The sequence below is a fragment of the Arvicola amphibius genome, chromosome 9 (genome assembly GCF_903992535.2).
Source record: "Arvicola amphibius chromosome 9, mArvAmp1.2, whole genome shotgun sequence".
Taxonomy (NCBI): Eukaryota; Metazoa; Chordata; class Mammalia; order Rodentia; family Cricetidae; genus Arvicola; species Arvicola amphibius.
Window position 1 is genome coordinate 67,342,029 of NC_052055.2, and position 19,402 is coordinate 67,361,430.

At 42.4% G+C, this 19,402-nt stretch overlaps 1 protein-coding gene across 1 annotated transcript; it reads right to left on the reverse strand.

The window, feature by feature from the left end:
* Positions 1-356: 356 nt before the first annotated feature.
* Positions 357-1,811, reverse strand: LOC119823704 (sperm motility kinase-like). The gene has a single exon (XM_038343783.1). The coding sequence runs from the start codon at positions 1,809-1,811 to the stop codon at positions 357-359; it is 1,455 nt and encodes a 484-aa protein (XP_038199711.1).
* Between the last annotated feature and the right edge of the window lie 17,591 nt (positions 1,812-19,402).

Consider the following 19,402-nt stretch of genomic DNA (forward strand, 5'->3'; position numbering starts at 1 on the left):
AGTTGGAGAGGAGGAAGTCACCAAGGTGATGATCAGCATGAGGTGGGCATCCAAGTCATTGCTGGTTGCAGAGGGAGGTGTATTAGATGTTGTGGTTAAGGGTCCTAAATAAGCGACCAAATCTGGGGAGGTGGCAACTCAGTGGGCAGATGGGCCTTCTGTCCAGCCCTGGATCTGGAAAGCAGTGCCGGGGCAGCAGTAAGCTAAAGGAGAAATGGACTGGCAGCTCAGAACCTGTAGCTGGAGTATGGAGGCAGGGGCCTGTTGCCCTGGGTTGCATGCAGGGCCACAACCATCTGAGCTTCTGTCCTGGCTCCCTCCTGCAGCAGGCACTCCTGACCAGGGCTGGAATGCTCCTAGGCCACTTCCGTTTCCCCACGTGGGGTGGGCAGGCAGCAGCAGCACAGTGCTCTTAGTGCGCTGGAAATGCGCTTCCTCATCAGCTTCCAGCCCCGGAATGGCCTGGTTCCAGAGGCTGTGGGTACAACCTGGGGCTGGTCACTGGGCACTTCTGGCTCTATGGATTGTTCCTCTTCGCTGAAGGCCATGTTCACCAGCCCTATGTCTTTTTCATTCAGAGGTGGATCAGGGAAGGAGGATTCATCAGCCAGGCTATCCAGTGACATCATGGTGACTGTGGTATCCCCTGGAGCTGGGTTGATGGTTTCAGTGGCCAAAGCATCTCCTTCTGGGGCTGTATGATCTGAATAGTGCAGCGCCTCCGGGCAGGTGTGGGTGTGGAGCCCGGCTTTGCTTCTGCATCCAGAGAGCAGAGCCGGTTCACTGTGGCTCCTCTTCATGGCCACAGGGACGCTAGTAGTGACTGCAGGGATGACAGTTTGCAGACTGCTATCCCCAGAACTCATTTTGAATTTAAGGATGTTAATCGTTGCTGTTAGGTTTGACTGTGGGTCTTTTAGAGACGAAATAACCTGCTCGCAGGTGTACCCGATGTTACACATGGTCTCCACAACCTTGGGGAGGATGTCCTTGGCAGGAGGTGTTACCTGTTCCTGAATATGGCCCAGCCAAGGTCTCTCCAAAAGCCGAGATGACGTCAGCCTGAACCAAATGTAACCGGTGAGCAGTCTGGCCAAGATGAGGTAACAGGACCTGGAAAGATGGTACGGAATGCGGCACGGGGTGGTGGTGATTAGATGGTACATAGCTTCGGGGGTCGATTCTACATAGGGCAAGTGTCCGGTGACCAGGACGTAGAAGACAATCCCTAAGCTCCACATATCCCCTGCCATAGCATCATACGGTGTTCCGGCCAAGATCTCTGGGGCCAAATATGGCAAGGTGCCCCACAGCTCCTCCAGCATCTGGCCCTCTACGAGCTGGGTGGCCAACCCAAAATCGCAGAGTTTGACTTTGCCATCTGGACCCATCAGGATGTTCTCTAATTTGATGTCGCGGTGTGCGATCAGTCTTTGGTGCAGGAAGTGCACAGCAGAGGCCAACTGGTAGAATATAGGCCTAGCCTCCTCCTCTTGTAGACAGCCCACCTCCCTGATCAACATTAACAGATCTTTTCCTTCCAAGTATTCCATGACGAGATAAGTGGCCTGCAGCGTGTTGATAGCATGGAACAATTGGATGATGTTATTGTGATGTAAGGACTTGTGGATGGCCACCTCAGATCTGATGTATTCTTCATCATTGTACTCTTTCTCAAGCACCTTGATCGCCACCTGCGTTTTTGTGGGAAGGTGTTGGGCAAGGATCACCTCCCCAAATGCACCACAACCTAGTGATGATAAAAATTTATAATTCTTCTTGAGGATGTCCTCTTCCCGGAGGCTGTCCATGATGGTTACCTCAAGTTCTCTGTATTTTGGGCAATTTCAGGGACACACGATGCTAGGGAAGAAATGATAGAGTTTTAGAAATGGAAGATTATAGGCATGAATTCTCTGTCTTGAAATCTGAGATATCTCAAACAACCTAATGATGCCTTTAAGACCAAGAAGTACAAGAATAATCCAGAGGGTAATTGACATAAAGACACTGAACAAGAGCATAACAGCATCTGTTCAGATTCTGGGGAGGAGCCCATACTCACACACAGGGACCCCTGAACTGTTATGCTTTGGGGAAAGTAGCTGCAAGTAGAGAAAATCTCATCTAAGACAAACAAAGTCCACAAAGAGAAACATGATATTTTCTTCTCCTGTGGGTTTAAGGAAGAGGAGGGCTGAGTGTTTATCAAAGAAACAGTATTAGTCACAGAGATGGAGTGGAGGAAGCGATAGAGCGGGAGAGTTTGACCAAAACGCAGGCTGGGCATGGATGGGAAATTTATAATGAAGTTGCTATGGTTAGTTTACAGTAACATGTGTTTCACCTGATGAAAATTGAAACCGCAGTAGAAAAAAGGAAAGAATAAATGAATTTTGAAACAGGAAATTGGGTAATAATGAAAAAATAGATACGACACTGACAATTCAAACCTAGGATGTAAACTAATAGCATACATGTAAACATGAATTAGCAAAACTTAACCCTAAAACCAAAACCAATGAACTGGAAAGAACTCACTCTAGCAAAGTCCAGTAGACTGGAGAATCCTAGTCTGTCACAGGCAATCTTCAGTAGACTGTAGTGTCGTGACAGCTACTCCGAGCTACAAAGACAGGAGCCCAATGCAGGCAGTGCCTAAAACAGAATAGTTAGCGTACTTCATAATGCTTCCTTGTGATGTCACCCAAATGAGCAGACCAATCATGGCTTCCATGACTATTTTTGACCAGGTTCTATAACACAGCTAGTTCCCTGAGTATTTTGCTCATGGCTGGCACCAAATCCCAGACCAGAATCAACTCCAGGGAGGAAGGGTTTGTGTGTGTGTGTGTGTGTGTGTGTGTGTTTGTGTGTGTGTGTGTGTTTTGCACACACATGTACGCAGTTTTTGAGACACTGAAGCCATGGTGGTGGCACATTTCCTTCCCAAATAGAGCTGGAAGTTAGGTGTCTGGTGACACTGAATTAGAAGTTCTCTATCCCCAAGTGGCACAGGTCCTCTAGCTAGCCAGGAGTCAAGTCCTCAACACATCTGACATTCATCAGTCCCACTGTGGTACTCTGAATTAAAAATGTCTGATGAAAATGTATGAACACATGGACACACAAGGAAAGTAGATGATACTGTTTGAGAACTTTTAGTTTGGATCCGTAGAAGTACTCCATCCGTGGCGCTGTCCTTGAGAAGAATCAGCACAGTCTTCATTTCTTCTTCTATTTCCTTCTTGAGTTTGAGTTGGTGACATCTCAATTTTCTGCATTTTCCTTCAGGGTTCCAGCTAGCTTCCATGCCTCTGACCCACTCACATGGGCCATTATCCCTCCAAAACTAAGTCAGATAGACATGCTCACTCTCTCTTCAGATGCCCTGTTCATAAACTTCTATCACAACAGAATGCCAGACAATAAACACGGGCTTAGCAGAGCTGGTTGCTCCCCATCCCCACCCTACCCATGCTGCCCAGAAGTCACGGCAGACTCGTTGCTGTCACACAGTCACACATTGACTGTGTCTGTTCCCTCCACCTCCACCAGAGAAAGAATGGGCGCTTCAAGTAGCCCAAATTCCAGGCCACATCTTCTGTAGTGTAGCACAATCTCATATTAAATGAGCCTGCTTCCTATTAGTGCAGGACTTCCCTCTGCCTCATAAACCTGCCTTTTCATGGAGACATGCTTTGTCAGACAGGAATGAAACTGCTTCAGCCTCCCACTGCGTGGCCATCATTGCAAGTGTCCTTGTGCCTGGATGGAGAATCTCTCCTTGCATTACCCTCTCTCTATACTTCCCATCTTTCCTCACATCCTACTAAAGTTCACGACTCATATAATATGGAAATATACAAAAATCAATCGAAAACTTTAAAGTTGAAATATAAAACTAGGCAACACAATCTGAAAGAACAAATAGGTTGACAATACCTTGTACTGTTACCAGGAAAATTCACTGATGGATCTAACAATCTAAAGAAATAGCTGCAATGATCCACAGATATTCCATTAGTCCATAAAACTGAAGCAAGGGATACTTTCAAATCTTTTCATCAAACAAACTTGTCATAATGCCCTTATTCTCTAGCCAAGTAAAGACACCTTGAAAAGAGATGAGTATCTGACAGGGGCAATGACTACGAACATTAAAATATCCTTAAGGATAGCACTTGCTCCTTTACTTCTTAGTCAGTAACACATTAAACGACATTCTTCATGATCAAGATACCTTCAGGGGAACACAAGAATCAGTCTACATACAAAACTTGACAAAAGAGCAAGTATAGTCCAGTATCAAGAAAACATAGTCACCCCAGAAAAAAAATGAGGGCCACTGCCAGGGACAAACATAGAACAAGAGAATGTTTTACTATGAACAATCCTATTCTACAAACAGGAAAATATTTATTTTCATCGTAGGCAGAAGAGAAGATGAATTTCTTGTTAATAGAAACACTGCTCACCTGACATTGGCAGGGAGGTGCCCACACAGATGGTAAATCTTCACAGTTCCTCACTGTGTGCCTACAACCAGAAAGTTAAAAAACAAAGAGCACAGCTAAGAATGACAAAGAAGTCAAATAAAAAGGAAAATCTCAGTCAGTGAAAGAATAGGAATAACAGCCACAATTTAAAACAAAATTAAATATGGTAAAAAAGAATCAATAAATGTCAAACACCAAAAGGCAAACAGAAAACAAGGGAAACTCACTTTTTCAGGACCATCCACTTTGAAGTGTCTAAATCTATAAGAAATCACTGAGTCCAAATCCTCATCCACCAATCAACGCCTCCTCTGTGATACAAGGACAGAACCCAGTCCCAGGTAGCACCGTACACAGACTGGTCTCTAGCTGACCTCACAATGACTCCCTGTGATGTCATTGCACCGGGCTAATCACAGCTGAGAAAATGACAGTATTCTGCTCTAGTTGTTTCCCCTGCTCACTTTTATTTAATTTTTTTTTGTTTAAAAGGTTTTTTCCATTTTACATAACAACCACAGTTCCTCATCTCTCCCGTCCTCCTCCCCCACCACCTTTTCTTCAACCAACTCCCATCCATTCCTCAAAAAGGGTAAGGCCTGCCAGGGGGAGTCAACAAAGATTGGCATATCAACCTGAGGAAGACCAAGACCCTCCAATGTATCCAAGCTGAGTTAGATATTTCTCCATAAGCAATGGGCTCCAAAAAGACAGTTCATGAGCTGGGGATAAATCCTGGTCCCACTGTGCCCAAGTCACAGAACTGTCACCCATTTTCATAGGGCCTAGTTCAGTCCTATCCAGATTTCCCATCTGTCTGTCCAGTGTCAATGAATTCCCACTACCTCAGGTCCCTTTCTCACCTCTCCTCTCCCTCCTCTTTCTTTTGCTTTGCTATCTTCTCCTCTTGTCCTTGACAGAGTCTAACTTTGTAGTTCATCTGGCCTCCAGTTTGCTGTGTAGCCCTCAGGGTTGTGGCATCCTCTACAGCCCCCAAAGATTAAGATCATAGGCCTGAGCCCATGTCCTGGCTCTAAGTGTCCTCTTTTTGGGTTCCAGTGTGAGTTAGTCCTTGTCACCTTGCCTGGGTTAGAATCCCCTAGATTCTAGTCTTCATGTCTTCTACTTCTTGCTTGAGTTTAAGTTAGTGACATCTTAATCTTCTCCATTTTCGTTCAGGATTCCAGCTAGTTTCCATGCCTCTGCCCCACCATGGACTCTTTTCTCTCCAAAACTAAGTCAGACAGACATGCTCACTCTCTCTTCAGATGCCCTGTTCATAAACTTCTATCACAACAGAATGCCAGACAATAAACACGGGCTTAGCAGAGCTGGTTGCTCCCCATCCCCACCCTACCCATGCTGCCCAGAAGTCACGGCAGACTCGTTGCTGTCACACAGTCACACATTGACTGTATCTCTTTCATCCACCTCCAAGAGAGAAAGAATGGACCCTTCAAATAGCCCGAATTCCTGGCCACATCCTCTGTAGTGTAGCACAGGTCTCATACTAAATGAACCTGCTTTCTATTAGTACAGGACCTCCCTTTCCCTCAGAAACCTGCATTTTCATGGAGACATGCTTTGTCTGACAGGAATGAAACTGCTTCAGCCTCCCACTGCGTGGCCATCATTGCTAGAGTCCTTGTGCCTGGGTGGAGAATCTCCCCTAGCATCACCGTCTCTCTGTAGTTCCCATCTTTCCTCGCTCCTCACTAAAGATACAAACTCATATACCAAGGAAAGATACAAGAATCCATGAATATTTAAAGTTGAAATATAAAACTAGGCAACACAGTCTGAAAGAACAAATAGGTTGACAACGCCTTGTATTTTTACTGGGAAAACTCATGGATGAATCCAACAATTTGAAGAAATGACTGCAATGATCCACACATATTCCCGTAGTCCATAAAACTGAGGCAAGAGATACTTTAAAATCTTTTTATAAAACAAACTCTTCTCGTAAATCCCTTAGTCTCTAGCCAAGAAAAGACACCTTGTAAAGAGACGACTATCTGAAAGGGTCATTGACTAAGATCATTGGGATATCCTTAAGGAAAGTACTCTATCATTTACTTCTTAGTCATTGACACAATGAAATGATCATTCTTCATGATCAAGATACTTTCAGGGGAACTCAAAAATCAATCTACATACAAAACTTGTCAAAAGAGCAAGGATAATCCATTATCAAGAAAACATAGTCACCCCTGAAAAGAAATGAAATGTCACTAACATAGAACGAGAGGATGTTTTATTATAAACAATCCTATTCTAGAAACATAAAAACATTTATCTTCATCATAGTAAGAAGAGACGATGAATTTCTTGTTAATAGAAATACTCATCACCTGACATTGGCAGGGAGGTGACACATGGCTGGTGAATCTTCAGCACAGTTCAGTAAATTCCTCACTGTATGTCTACAGACCAGAAAGTTTGAAAAAAAACAGAGCACAGTAAAGAATGATAGAGAAATGAGATTGGATGAAAAGGAAAATCTCAGTCAGTGAAAGAAGAGAAATAACAGCCACAACTTAAAACAAAGTTGAATATGATCGGAAAGAATCAATCAATAAATGTCAAACATGGAAAGTCGAACAGAAAACAAGGGAAACTCACTTTTTTTCAGGATCACCCACTTTGGAATATCCAAGAATAGGAAAAATATCTGAGTCCAAATCTTCATCTACCAACCAACTTCTCCTCTGTGATACAAAGACAAAACCCAGCCCCAGGCTGCTCCTTATATAGACTGGTCTCTAGCTGACCTCACAATGACTCCCTGTGATGTCACTTGCACTGGGCCAATCACAGCTGAACAAAGCCACAGTATTCTGCTGTAGTTCTTGCTTTCCCCACTTACTTTCATTTAAATACAATTTTTTATTTTAAAGTTTTTTTTTTCCATTTTACATACCAACCACAGTTCACCCTCTCCCTTCCCCACAGACATTTTCCCTCAACGAACTCCCCAAACTCCTCATAAATGGTAAGGCCTGCCATAAGGTGTCAACAAAGTCTGGTCTATCAAGTTCAGGGAGAATCAAGGCCCTCCCTCTATCAAGGCTGAGAATTGTATTCTTCCATAAGGAATGGGCTCCAAAAATACAGTTCATGCCCTGGGGATAAATCCTGGTCCCACACAGTGGCCTCACTGAGTGCCCAAATCACAGAACTCTCACCCATTTTCAGAGGGCCTCATCTGATCCTATGCAGATTTCCTATCTGTCAGTCCCATATCAATGAGTTCCCACTAGCTCAGGTCAGCTGCCTCTGTGGGTTTCCCCATCACGATCTTGACCCCTTTGCTCAAATCATCCCTCCTCCCTCTCTTCAACTGGACTCCAGGAGCTTGGCCCAATGCTTCGTCCAGCAGCTTCTCTTTACTCACTCATTTATGGACCAATGCATTTAGCGTTTGCTTATGTTCACTTTGTGGTTCCTCTTGCCGGCCCTGCAGTCTTTTCTTCCTCTTTTCCTTCCTCTCCCTCTCTCACCTCTCCTTTCTCTCCTGTTTTCTTTGTTCTTTTCTCCTCCCCTTTTGTCCTTGACACAGTCTTACTCTGTATTTCAGCTGGCCTCCAGTTCACTATGTAACCCTCTGGGTTCCAGCATCCACCACAGACCCTAAAGATTAGGATCACACACAGGAGCCTGTAGTCCTGACTCTAAGTGTCCTCTACTTGGGTTCCCATGAGTATTAGTCCTTGTCACCTTGCCTGGGTTAGAATCACCTGGGACACTGGTGAGGACAGTACTGGTGTATCGGTGAAGGAAGTCAAGGAACAACGTCCCTGAATACGGATGGCACCGTTCTGTGGGTTTAGAACCTACATGGACTCCAAGAAGGACAAGGAACTGGGACGCCTCCTCTCTGCTTCCTGCCTGCCTGAAGAATGTCCTCTGATACGTGGTGCTGCTGTCACGATGTTATATAAAATACTCAACCCCAGACCTCTGAAACTCTGAACCAGAATGCGTACTTTGTCCTTTCATATTGTCACAGCAGTGAGGAACTGACCAATACAGTTCCTACATCTATATGAATTTCCTACATTTATATGAATTAACCACATCGGTCATGTGATTTTGGCTCCCGTCTTCAACATCTCACAGCTTAAGGAATGAACTCCCTTGCTCATGATGGTGGGTTCAGTCCTTACACCAAACTGGCGGACCTGCGTTTGATCCCTGGCAGCACATGGTGGAAGGAGAGAACTGATTACCACAGGTTGTCCTCTGACCTCCACACTCCTGCTGCCCCCCACAGCCCCAAATGAGTAAACAGTAGTAAAAAGAAAAAAAGAAAGACTGCCAGGTGGGGCTTGGAGGGAAGATAGAGAGTTAGTGGATACACAGGTAGATAGTATTATGGGTTAGATATGCAATGTCACCCATAGGCTCTTGTTGCCGGATGGAGGGTCTATCTGGGGAGGTCGTGGTGACCTCAAGACATGGGGTACCCCTGGCAGAAGCACACCCCATAGGAAATGTGGTTGTTTGTTTTCCACATACCTCCTGTTTCCCAGCTTTGTTTCTATGAGAAAATGAACAGAACCTTCACAGGGTTTTCCCACCATCATGTTCTAAGTGCAAGGCCCTTCTGAGGCTATGAGCCAAGACAAGTCCCTGCTCCTGGAGGTCATGTCTGGGCACAGAGACAAAGATGTAACAAATCTGTATGGATGAATGGATGGATGGATAGATGGATGGATGGGTGGATGGGTGATGGAATGGGTGGGTGGATAGGTGGATGGGTGGATGGATAGGTGTGTAGATTGACAGACAAATGACTGGATAGAGAGACTTAACCTATCCTGGCTGTGGTAGCCTCACAAGCTTAGCTTGATCCAACCTTGATTTCCTTCCCTGTTTCTTTGTCACTACCTGCATGAATTCAATAGACAGTGCCACAGACTCATAGATTTGAATGCTTGGTCATTGGGGTGATGCTACTTGACAGGGATGAGGAGGTTCGACATTGTTGGAGGAAGTGTGTTACTGGAGGTGGTCCTTGGGGCTTCAAATTCTCAACAGGACCAGCCCCTCTTCCTCTCTCCCTCTCCCTCTCCCTCTCCCTCTCCCGCTCCCTCTCCCTACCCCCCCCCTCTCTGTTGCTTTCAGTCTAGCTTAGGTATCTTGTAAATTCACCAGTCCCAACTCATGGTCTTATTTAATAGTCATTATTTCTCAAATGTCTGACATATATACAAAACCATACTCAAATTACATTTATACCCTTTAAGAGCGAATTTATTTCATAATGAGTTTTGTGGGAAAACCTTCATCTCACCCCATCTTTAAACTCATATAAGGTAGCACACAGAGGGTATCTAGCCACACAAATGGCACCAGATGTATGTGTTGTAGGAAGACACTGCTTGTGCATACCTGGCTACTCGGCCCCAAAACAGCCACACTGAAACTGTATTAATTAAATTACTGTGGCCCATTAGCTCTAGCTTCTCATTGGCTAACTCTTACATCTTAATTTAACTCATTTCTATTAATCTGTGTATCGCCATGTGCTTGTGGCTTAATAGCAGGTTTCCTCACATCTGTCTCTGGCAGTGGCTACATGGCGACACTGGACTCTGCCTCTTTCTCCCAGCATTCAGTTTTGTTTTCTTCTCTACCTCTGTTCTGACCTGCTATAAGTCCAAAGAAGTTTCTTTATTCATTAACCAATGAAAGCAACATATATACAGAAGGACTTACTACATCATCTCCCCTTTTCTGTTTTAAGAAAAAGGAAGGCTTTAACTTTAACAAAATTACATAACAAAACAGTTATCTAGCAAGAATTACAGTTACAATAATTATATTCACTTTATCTTTTATCATAACTAAGAAAAACTATAACTGTATATTCTTCAGCTCAATCAAAGACTCCAGAAGGATGCAGTATTACCTAAGTAAACAGGAAGTGCATTGTAAGCAACTTCCAAAACTCTAGAATTAACATCACTGCCCGGACTGTCACCCAGAGTTCTTCTGTACTGTTGGGGCATCCATCTTCAGCCTACAGGCACATAGTGTCCAGCAGACTTGTCCCTGAAGCAGGAAATTTCAAAGACAGTTCTGCCTATATTAACAGTTTGTTAGTCACTTTCTTCTGTGTCCTGCAGAATGTCTGTCAGACTCTTTTATCAAGCAGAAACTCCAAAGCATGGTCTCACCCATAGGCAAGTTGAGCAGTCATTTTTCTGTTGGTCCTGCATGTCCAGTTCATACAGCATAACATCAAGCAGTCCAGTCAATAACAATTTCTTGCCTAAATGGTTAACAAGCTCCATAAGGAGCCTTTTTGGTGCCCATCTTCCTCTTGAAGTTATTGGTACTGCAAGAAGCAGATGTGTCTCATTGTCATGAAAACTCTAAGTTCTTAAAACAGTTTAAATGCGATATTCTGTAGTCTTTGAAAGATGTGAAGAATATCTATTCATCTGAAACACATCTCTGTACATCTAGAAAACATAACTAACATGACTTCAATCATGACTATTATAGATTATTATTTATTAACCTGTATTTCTTAATTATATATTACCTTCCTAAATGAGCTGTACAAGCACAATACCTTAATCAAGAGCAGATATATATATATATATATATATATAATTTACCTTAAATTTTTACCAATAAACCAAGTGCCATACCAATTCAAGTTATTCATATCTCTATCATATCCCCCATTATATGTAAACAAACATTTATATACAATCTTTGGGAATTTGGTCATTGTTCTATCCAAACTGCTTCCTGCTTTCTGTTGGGTGAAGTAATTTTTGTGGTGTTCACAGCGACTTCTTGGGGGCTCTTGGTCCATCAAACCACATAAGTCTGGAAGAAATCCACAGGTTCTCATCTTCTGTGGAAACAAAAGCAGAACCTCTTTTCCAAAGCAATATATCCTTAGACTCAAATTTTGGAATCAAGATACTTTTGAAATACATAGGTTGGTTTAGCTTAACAGTCCATACAATGAAATGTTTCGCTGTACTAATCTCCTTCACAGTCAAAAAATATTCAAAGAAAACACAATAATATACATAATCCAGACTCTTGGTGTATAGTCCATCTTTACAGTGCTTACTTTTCTTACTCTATTACTTTTCCTACAAGTTTAATATTATCTTTACACCTTTAATCCATGGCTGTCTTTACTCTTTTATATCACATTTCCTGTTTCTTTACTATTTTTCTTTTCTCTCCAAAGCCTACGTACATTTTTTAAACACACAGTTTCTCATTTAGAGGTCTTTTGTGTCTGAATCTGTCCTATCTGAAATCCTTTTCTGTCTAGAAGCACTTCTTAAATTACTAAGCAACTTTACTAGAACTAAGACTGCTTTGCCTTTTGGCTCTGCCCAAATGCAGAGGTCATTGCAGTGCCTCTGAGACTCCTGGGTGGGAACAATGCTCATGCTGGTAACCAATTGGTCCATGCTGCCACCATGTAACTTACAGCATATTTCTTACAAATCCCATTCAAGTGCTCGATCTCCTGAAAGACCCACAGCATTTTGTGCTGCCATTTGAAACTGTATGGGTTACTTTTTTCTTTTGCTACTACCGCTGAATCAGGAATGCCTCTGTTATATGAGTTACAGCATGCTTCCAGAAAGCAGACCCCATCTGGAAAAAAGAAATGTGGCTAAACTTTGGTTTTCAGTGTCTAGAATTCTCTCCAAGCCATCTCAGGTTTTGTGTGGATTTAGGTAGCACATGTTGGAGCATCAATTTCTTGTAGAAAGGCTTCTTGTTTATTCTTGACTGCTCAGCCCCAAAATAACCACACAGAAGTTGTATTAATTAAATCACTGCTTGACGCATTACCTCTAGCTTCTTATTGGCTAACTCTTACATATTAATTTATTGCATTTCTAGTAATCTGTGTATCGTCATGTGGTTATGACTTAACAGCAAGTTTCCTCACATCGGTATCTTGCAGTGGCTACATGGTGTCTCTGACTCTGCCTTCGCTCTCCCAGCATTTAGTTTAGTCTTCCTCACCTATATCTGTTCTTCTCTGCTACAGGTTCAAAGCAGTTTCTTTATTCATTAACCAATAAAAGCAACACATATACAGAAGGACTTCCTACGTCAGAGATGTCTTTGGCTTAGTTTGGTTCATGGTGTGGTAAGTAGTGTGGCAGAAGGGGGGCACTGCCTCCGGGAATTCTAGATTCAGATGATGAACATTACCTTGAAGAAAGTATGCTTTCTGAGCGCCATTCTGATAGTTCAGGAGTTATAGCTTCTATGCGTTTCTACAGAGTCAAATGCAAGAAACAGTGTGTGTTTGTCTCTGTATTTGTGTGTGTGTGTGTGTGTGTGTGTGGTTGAATAGTGGAGGTAAGCAAGGAAGCAAGAAAGTTCTATTTGAATAATCTACTCTCCTTTCTTTCTTTCTTTCTCTCTTTTAGCTGAAAATAGACTCTTCTCTCATACAATACATCCTAACCACAGTTTCCCCTCCCTCCACTCCTCATAGCTGCCCCACATATCCTGCCTTCTCCCACATATCCACTCTCCTTCTGTTTTCTCTTCAGAAATGAGCAGGCTGTAGGAGATGATAGCCAAACAGTAGAAAACAAGACACTACAAGTATCACAAGACAAGGCAAAAGCCCCCATATCAAGGCTGGAAAAGGCAACCTAATAAGAAGAAAAGATTCCCGAGAGAAGGATAATAAGTCACAGATGCACCCTCTCTTACTATTAGGAGTCCCAGATTCCTTCCTTAGTTCTTCTGTCATTTGTGGATAGGATACTGAGTTTTTTTAGTTAATCCTGTATCCAGCCACTTTATTGAAAGTGTTTCTCAACCTTAGGTGTTCCCTAGTAGAACATTTAGAGTCACTTATGTATGCTGTCATGTCAGCTGCAAGTAAAGATACTTCTTACTTTTTTCCATTTTGTATCTCCTTTAGTTGTCTTCTTGCTTTAGCTAAAATTTCAAATCCTATATTGCACAGAGAAGGAGAGAGTGGACAACCTTGTCTTGTTCCCCACTTTAGTGGAATCACTTTGTTTTCTCTCCATTTAATTTGATGTTGGCTATAGGCTTTCTGTAAATTGCCTTTGTTGTGATTAGATATGTTCACAGTTTCCCTTATCTCTCCAGGACTTTTATCAAGAAGGGTTGTTGGATTTTGTCAAAAGCTTTGTCAACATCTAATGAGATGATGGTGTGTTTTTTTTCTTCCAGTTTATTTATATGGTGGATTAAATTTACTGATTTTTGTATGTTGAACCATCCCTCATTTTGTGGATGAAACTTGCTTGATTGCGGCAGATAATCTTTTTATATATTCTTGGATTCAGCTTGCAAGGATTTTATTGAGTAATTTTACATCTATATTCATGAGGGAAACTGGTCTGTAGTTCTCTTCCTTTGTTGAGTCTTTGTATAACGTGAGCACCAGGATATGTGGTGTCATAAAATGAATTGGACAATATTCCTTATCTTTCTGTTTGTTAATAATTTGAGGAGTATAAGTGTTAAATCTTCTTTGAACATTGGGTAGAAATTTTGCTAAACCCATCTGGCCTGTGGCTTTTTGCAGCAGAGTCTTTTAATATCTGCTTCTCTTTCCCTTGGGCTTGGAGTTCTAGTTTAATTATTTATCTGATCTTGATATAACTTTGGTAAGTGGTATCTACTGAGAAAATTATCTGTTTTTTTTTAGATTTTCCAATTAGGTGAAGTACAGGTTTTAAAAGTATGTCATTATGATTCTCTGAATTTTCTCAGGGTCACTTAAATTGTGTCCCCCTTTTGCTTTTGAACTCACTACTTTGGAAATCCACTTTGTTTTTTAGTTAGTTTGGATAAGGATTTGTCTATTTTGGTATTTCTCAAAGAACCAGCTTTTTGTTTCATTGATTCTTATGTTCTCTTTGTTTTCATTTTATTGATTTCAGCCCTGACAGTGATAATTTCTTGCCACCTACTCCTTCTGTTTCTTTTTGTGCTAGATCTTTCAGGTGTGCTGCTAAGCTGCTACTGTGAGATCTGTGTTAGGCATGTACAGCCATGAAGTTTCCCCTTAGGACCGCTTCTCTTGTGTCGCATAAATTTGGCTATGTTTGGTATATCCTTTTTCCTTAAATTCTACATAGTCTAAATTTCTTTTTAATTTTTATCTTGATCCATTTTTTATTGAGTATATAGCTTTTAAGTTTCCCTGGGTTGTAAGATTTTTTTAGTTTCCGGTCGTTTGATGAGCGGCTGCAAACCGTGCTCTGATAGGATGCAGGGGCTTGTTTCCATTTTCTTGTATATGTTGAGACTTGTGTTCTGTCCAAGTATGTTGTCAGTTTTGATGAAAGTTCTGTATGTGCTGAGAGGAAGTTATTGTTTTTTGTTTTGGTGGACTATTCTGTAAATATCTTTTAGAGTTATTTGGTTGATAATGCCTTTTTGCTCAATATTTCTCTATATAGTTTTTGTCTGGGTGATCTACCCATTGTTGAGAGTCAGGTATCAAAGTCTCCCACTTTAATGCAGGAGTGTGAATGTGTGTTTTAAGCTGTAGTAGTGTTTCCTCTAACAAAGGTGGGTGCCCTTGTTTTTTGGGCATGAATGTTAAGAATTGAAATGCCATGTTGGTAGAATTTTTACTTGATGAATATGTAGTGTCCTTCACCATCTCTTTTGATTAATTTTGGTTTGAAGTCCATTTTGTTAAATATTAAAATGGCTGTACCATCTTGCTTCTTATGGACACTTGCTTGAAATATCTTCTCCCAACCCTTTAACCTGAGGCAATATCTATCCTTGATGTGGAGGTTTGTTTCTTACCTGCAGCAAAATAATGGGTCCTATTATCATTTTTATTCTTTTAATCTCAGACTTTTTAACTGGGGAATAGAAGGCATTCATACTGATAGAAATCAATGAAAAAATGATTGTTATTCCTGCTACGTTGTTTTGTTGGTGGTGGTGGAGATTGTGTGTGTTTGTGTGTGTGTGTTTCCTTATTTTTGGTATTCCTAGTGTGAGATTATTTATTCCCTGTGTTTTCATGTGTATAGTTGACCTTGTGGGGTTTGATTATATTTTTTTCTAGTATTTTTGGTAGGGCTGAATTTGTAGATAACATATGACTTAAATTCAGCTTTGTCGTGGAATATCTTAGTTTCTCCACCTATGGTGATAATAAGTTCTTTTGGGTGTAGTACTCTGGGCCGGCATCTGTGGTTACCCATAGTCTGCAATGATCTGTCCAGTCCCTTCTAGCACTTAGAGCCTCCTTTGAGAAGTCAGATGTAATTCTAATAGGACTGCCTTTGAATGATACTTGGTCCTTTTCCTTTGCAGCTTTTAATATTCTTTGTTCTGTATGTCTAGTGTTTTGATTATTATGTGTGAGGAGACTTTCTTTTCTAGCACAATCTATTTGGTGTTTTGTATGCTTCTTCTACCATTTTTATACTCATCTTCTCCTTCAGGCTTGGAAATTTTTCTTGTACGATTATGTTGAAAATACGTTCTAGAATTTGTGTTGGTATTCTTCTCATTTCTTCATTCCTAATATTCTTGGTTTGGTCTTTCATAGTGTCCAGATTTCCTGGATATTTTGGGTCAGGAATTTCTTAGATTTAACATTTTCTTTGACAGATGTATCCATTTCTTCTATTGTATCTTCAGTGCCTGAGATTCTCCCTTCCATCTCATGTAATCTGTAATCTAATACTGAACTAAGATGAAACTTGGCCTTAGTTCCTGTTCTCATTTCTGAATTTGTCATTTACAGGATTCCCTCAGTTTGTGTTTTCTGTATTGTTTCTGTTTTCATTTTCAGCTCATAGATGATTTTTTTGCTTTAATTGTTTATCTTTTCCTGACTGACTTTGAGGTATTTATTCATTTCCTCTTTAAGGACTTCTTTCATCTTCATAATGCTGAGTTTAAGGTCTTTTTCTTGTGCTTCAACTAGGTTGGAATATCTGGGCTTACTGTGTTAAGATAGTTGGGCTCTAGTAGAGACATAATGCCACAGATATTATTGATTTTCTTCTTATTCTGGAACATAGGCATCTGGGTAGGGCTGATTTCTTGGTATTACTTGGATGATTGGGTATTTTGTTTCTTGGTTTCTTTTTCTTCTATATTTTTTAAAGTGTGGTGGGTGGGTATTGTCTGTTTTATTTGTGTGCTTGGCTGATGTGTTCAAAGTGTTGGGAGTGAGGTTTGGGGGATGCTTGCTGGTGTTAGAGGCTGAGGGAAGATGGTCTGAGGGATCCAGAGGAGGTGTGAGCAGCAGTGGAGAGAAACCTGCAGTTTGTGTTCTGTTGCAGTGCTAAGGGAGAGCCCGAGAACGGGGCAGAGTGTAACAAATGTACAAACCAGTATTTTGGGTTCTGTTATTACAGACCTGCTCCACTGTGCCAGCTTCTGCCTTTCCTTTTGAATAAACCAAGAGACAACAGTGGCTCACCTTTTCTCAGGGACTCCTTGTGCTTGTGTCCCTCTAGTCTTTCCTCCCTCCCTGTGGTCTAGAATGTGTTGCTGCATACTGTGAGATATTTGAAACTCAGGGATGCAAGCTTTTGTGGCCTGCATGACCTTTCTTGGCCTCATTACTAGGAAAGTAACTCCTGGAACAGATGCCAAGTAGTTTTAGCTGGGGAGGGGGAAGGGAGACCAGGAAGTGACAGGAAATACCAACTGCACAGTAGCATTTCCTATTTCAGAAGTTGTTTGCATGAGCCATGACACATACATTTAGTGATTTCTGTTTTGTCCTGTGCATGGAACCTGGGGCCTCCTGCATGCTGTGCAGGTGTGCCCACTAGGGTTGGTCCACAGCCCTGCAGTGCTGGTTATGATGAGTGAACTTGAGTATCTCTGCCATTTGAGGCAATAGTCGTGGCTGAGTCTTCTCCTGCAACGACATTCTCATTCAACAAATGATTAGAGAGCACCTGTTACTGCCAGGTCTTGTTCTGGGTACTAATTATGGGATGGCAGCATTAAGCAAGCATGAAGGAAGGAGGCAAGGCAGTCTGGAATGACATTGCAACTACTCTTTAAACTTGGAGTTACACAGATTCTGCTGCTTCAAGGTGGAGTGGAGAATGAAGGAAGCTTAGTCTTCAGTCTCATCTGACAATTTAGTAAATTGGGTGAGTCTGTCTCTAGGACACATTTCATTTGTAGCAAGCAGATAACCACAACATGTGTTGAACTGACTGCTGTCTGAGCACAGGGATAGTACCTCGTGGTCACCACTGCTCCTAACATCCCACTGCCTGCCCCATGGACCACTCAGTGAACCTCTGATGTTCCTACTCTTTCAGGTTATGGGAGACTGAGAAGAGTGGAGGATGATGTGGATCCCAGGTTCATGGGGGAGATGCTCTTCTCAGACCTCTGCCTTTGGTTTTCCAGGGCTCATGTAAGTCCATGATGCCTTTTGTGGTTGATGATGAAGCCACTCCAGGTGCCTGTGTCTGAACACTTGGTTCCCAGCTGGTGGCTCTGTTTGGGAGGTTGTGGAATCTTTGGGAGGTGGAGCCTTGCTGAAGTCACTGGTCCTGGGCTTTGCGATTTTATTATCCCAGTTGCTGATCTCCACCTCTGTGTTCCCACCCTCCCCTCTGCACTCTATCTGAGTGTAGATGCAGTATGTCCTGCCAGCTCTCTCCTGCCATCATGCTGCCATGTCTTTCCAGCCTGTTGCCGTTACTTCTTCTTTGTGGGGGACTCCATCCCTCTGGAACTGTAAGCTAAAACAAATCTGTTCTTTAAAGGTTTTTTGTATATATTATTATAACAACAGGAAATGAAACTAGACCACCTCCATAACATGTGGTGGTTTTACTATTGATCAGGATAATGTGGGGAGGGCAGATGAAGTTCTGGGTGAATGTGTATTGTTGACATGAGCATGGCTATGTGAAGGACCGCGGTGCCTCAGGCCCATTGGAGTAGCAAGGCCTTCCTCAGGTCAGGCGCACCGGAATGGAAAGGCTTTCCCCTGAACAGAGTATTGATGTGGCACTGGGCTGACCTTTAGCTAGGACCTATGTGTGCAAAAACTCCCAAGCCAGATGCCTCCTTCTGAATGACTGCAGCCTGAGACGGAGGCAGCTCTCCTACAGAGACATGCCTCTGAGATTGGCTAACACAGCTCCTCCTCCTTATTGGTGCTGTCTGTACCAAATGCTCTGTGTTTCCAGGCTGCTGCTGCATCTCCATCATAGTGCATGGCCTCTCATCTCACCTTTTCTGGATTTGTGCCTGTCATTTCTTTGCTTACCTCTGTGCAAATGAGGTCAGTCTCTAAGTTGGTTTGGGCAGGATGGGCAAGGTTGGAGAAACCTGTATCATTTAGTCTCAGTGTCTTCAGAGCAAGCCATTTCTTATTTATTTATTTATTTATTTATTTATTTTATACTGACCAGAGTTTACCCTCCTTCCTCTTGTTAGTTCCCTCCTCTGGCTCCCATCTACATCCTCATCCACTTCTCCTCAGTTCTTAAAGGGGCAGGCCTCCCATAGGTGTCAACAAAAAGTCACATACCAAATAGAGGCATGATCAAATTCTTCTCCTGCATCAAGGCTGGGTAGGAAAACCAGCATGGAAAATAGGCTCCCAAAAACCAGTTCAAGGGCCAGAGCCAGGTCATAATCCCACTGCAGGGAGCCCAACAAACAGACCAAGATACATAAATGTCACACTCAAGCCGAGCTCCTAGGTCGGGCCCATGCAGGCTTCCTAGTTATCCTCCAGAGTCCATGAACTTCCAGGAGGTAAGGTCAGCTGCCTCTGTAGGTTCCTCAGTCATGACCTTGATGCTCCTTGACTCAGACAATCACTCTTCCTTCATTCAGCTGGACTCCTAAACTTGACCCAGTGCTTGACTGTGCATCTCTGCATCTGC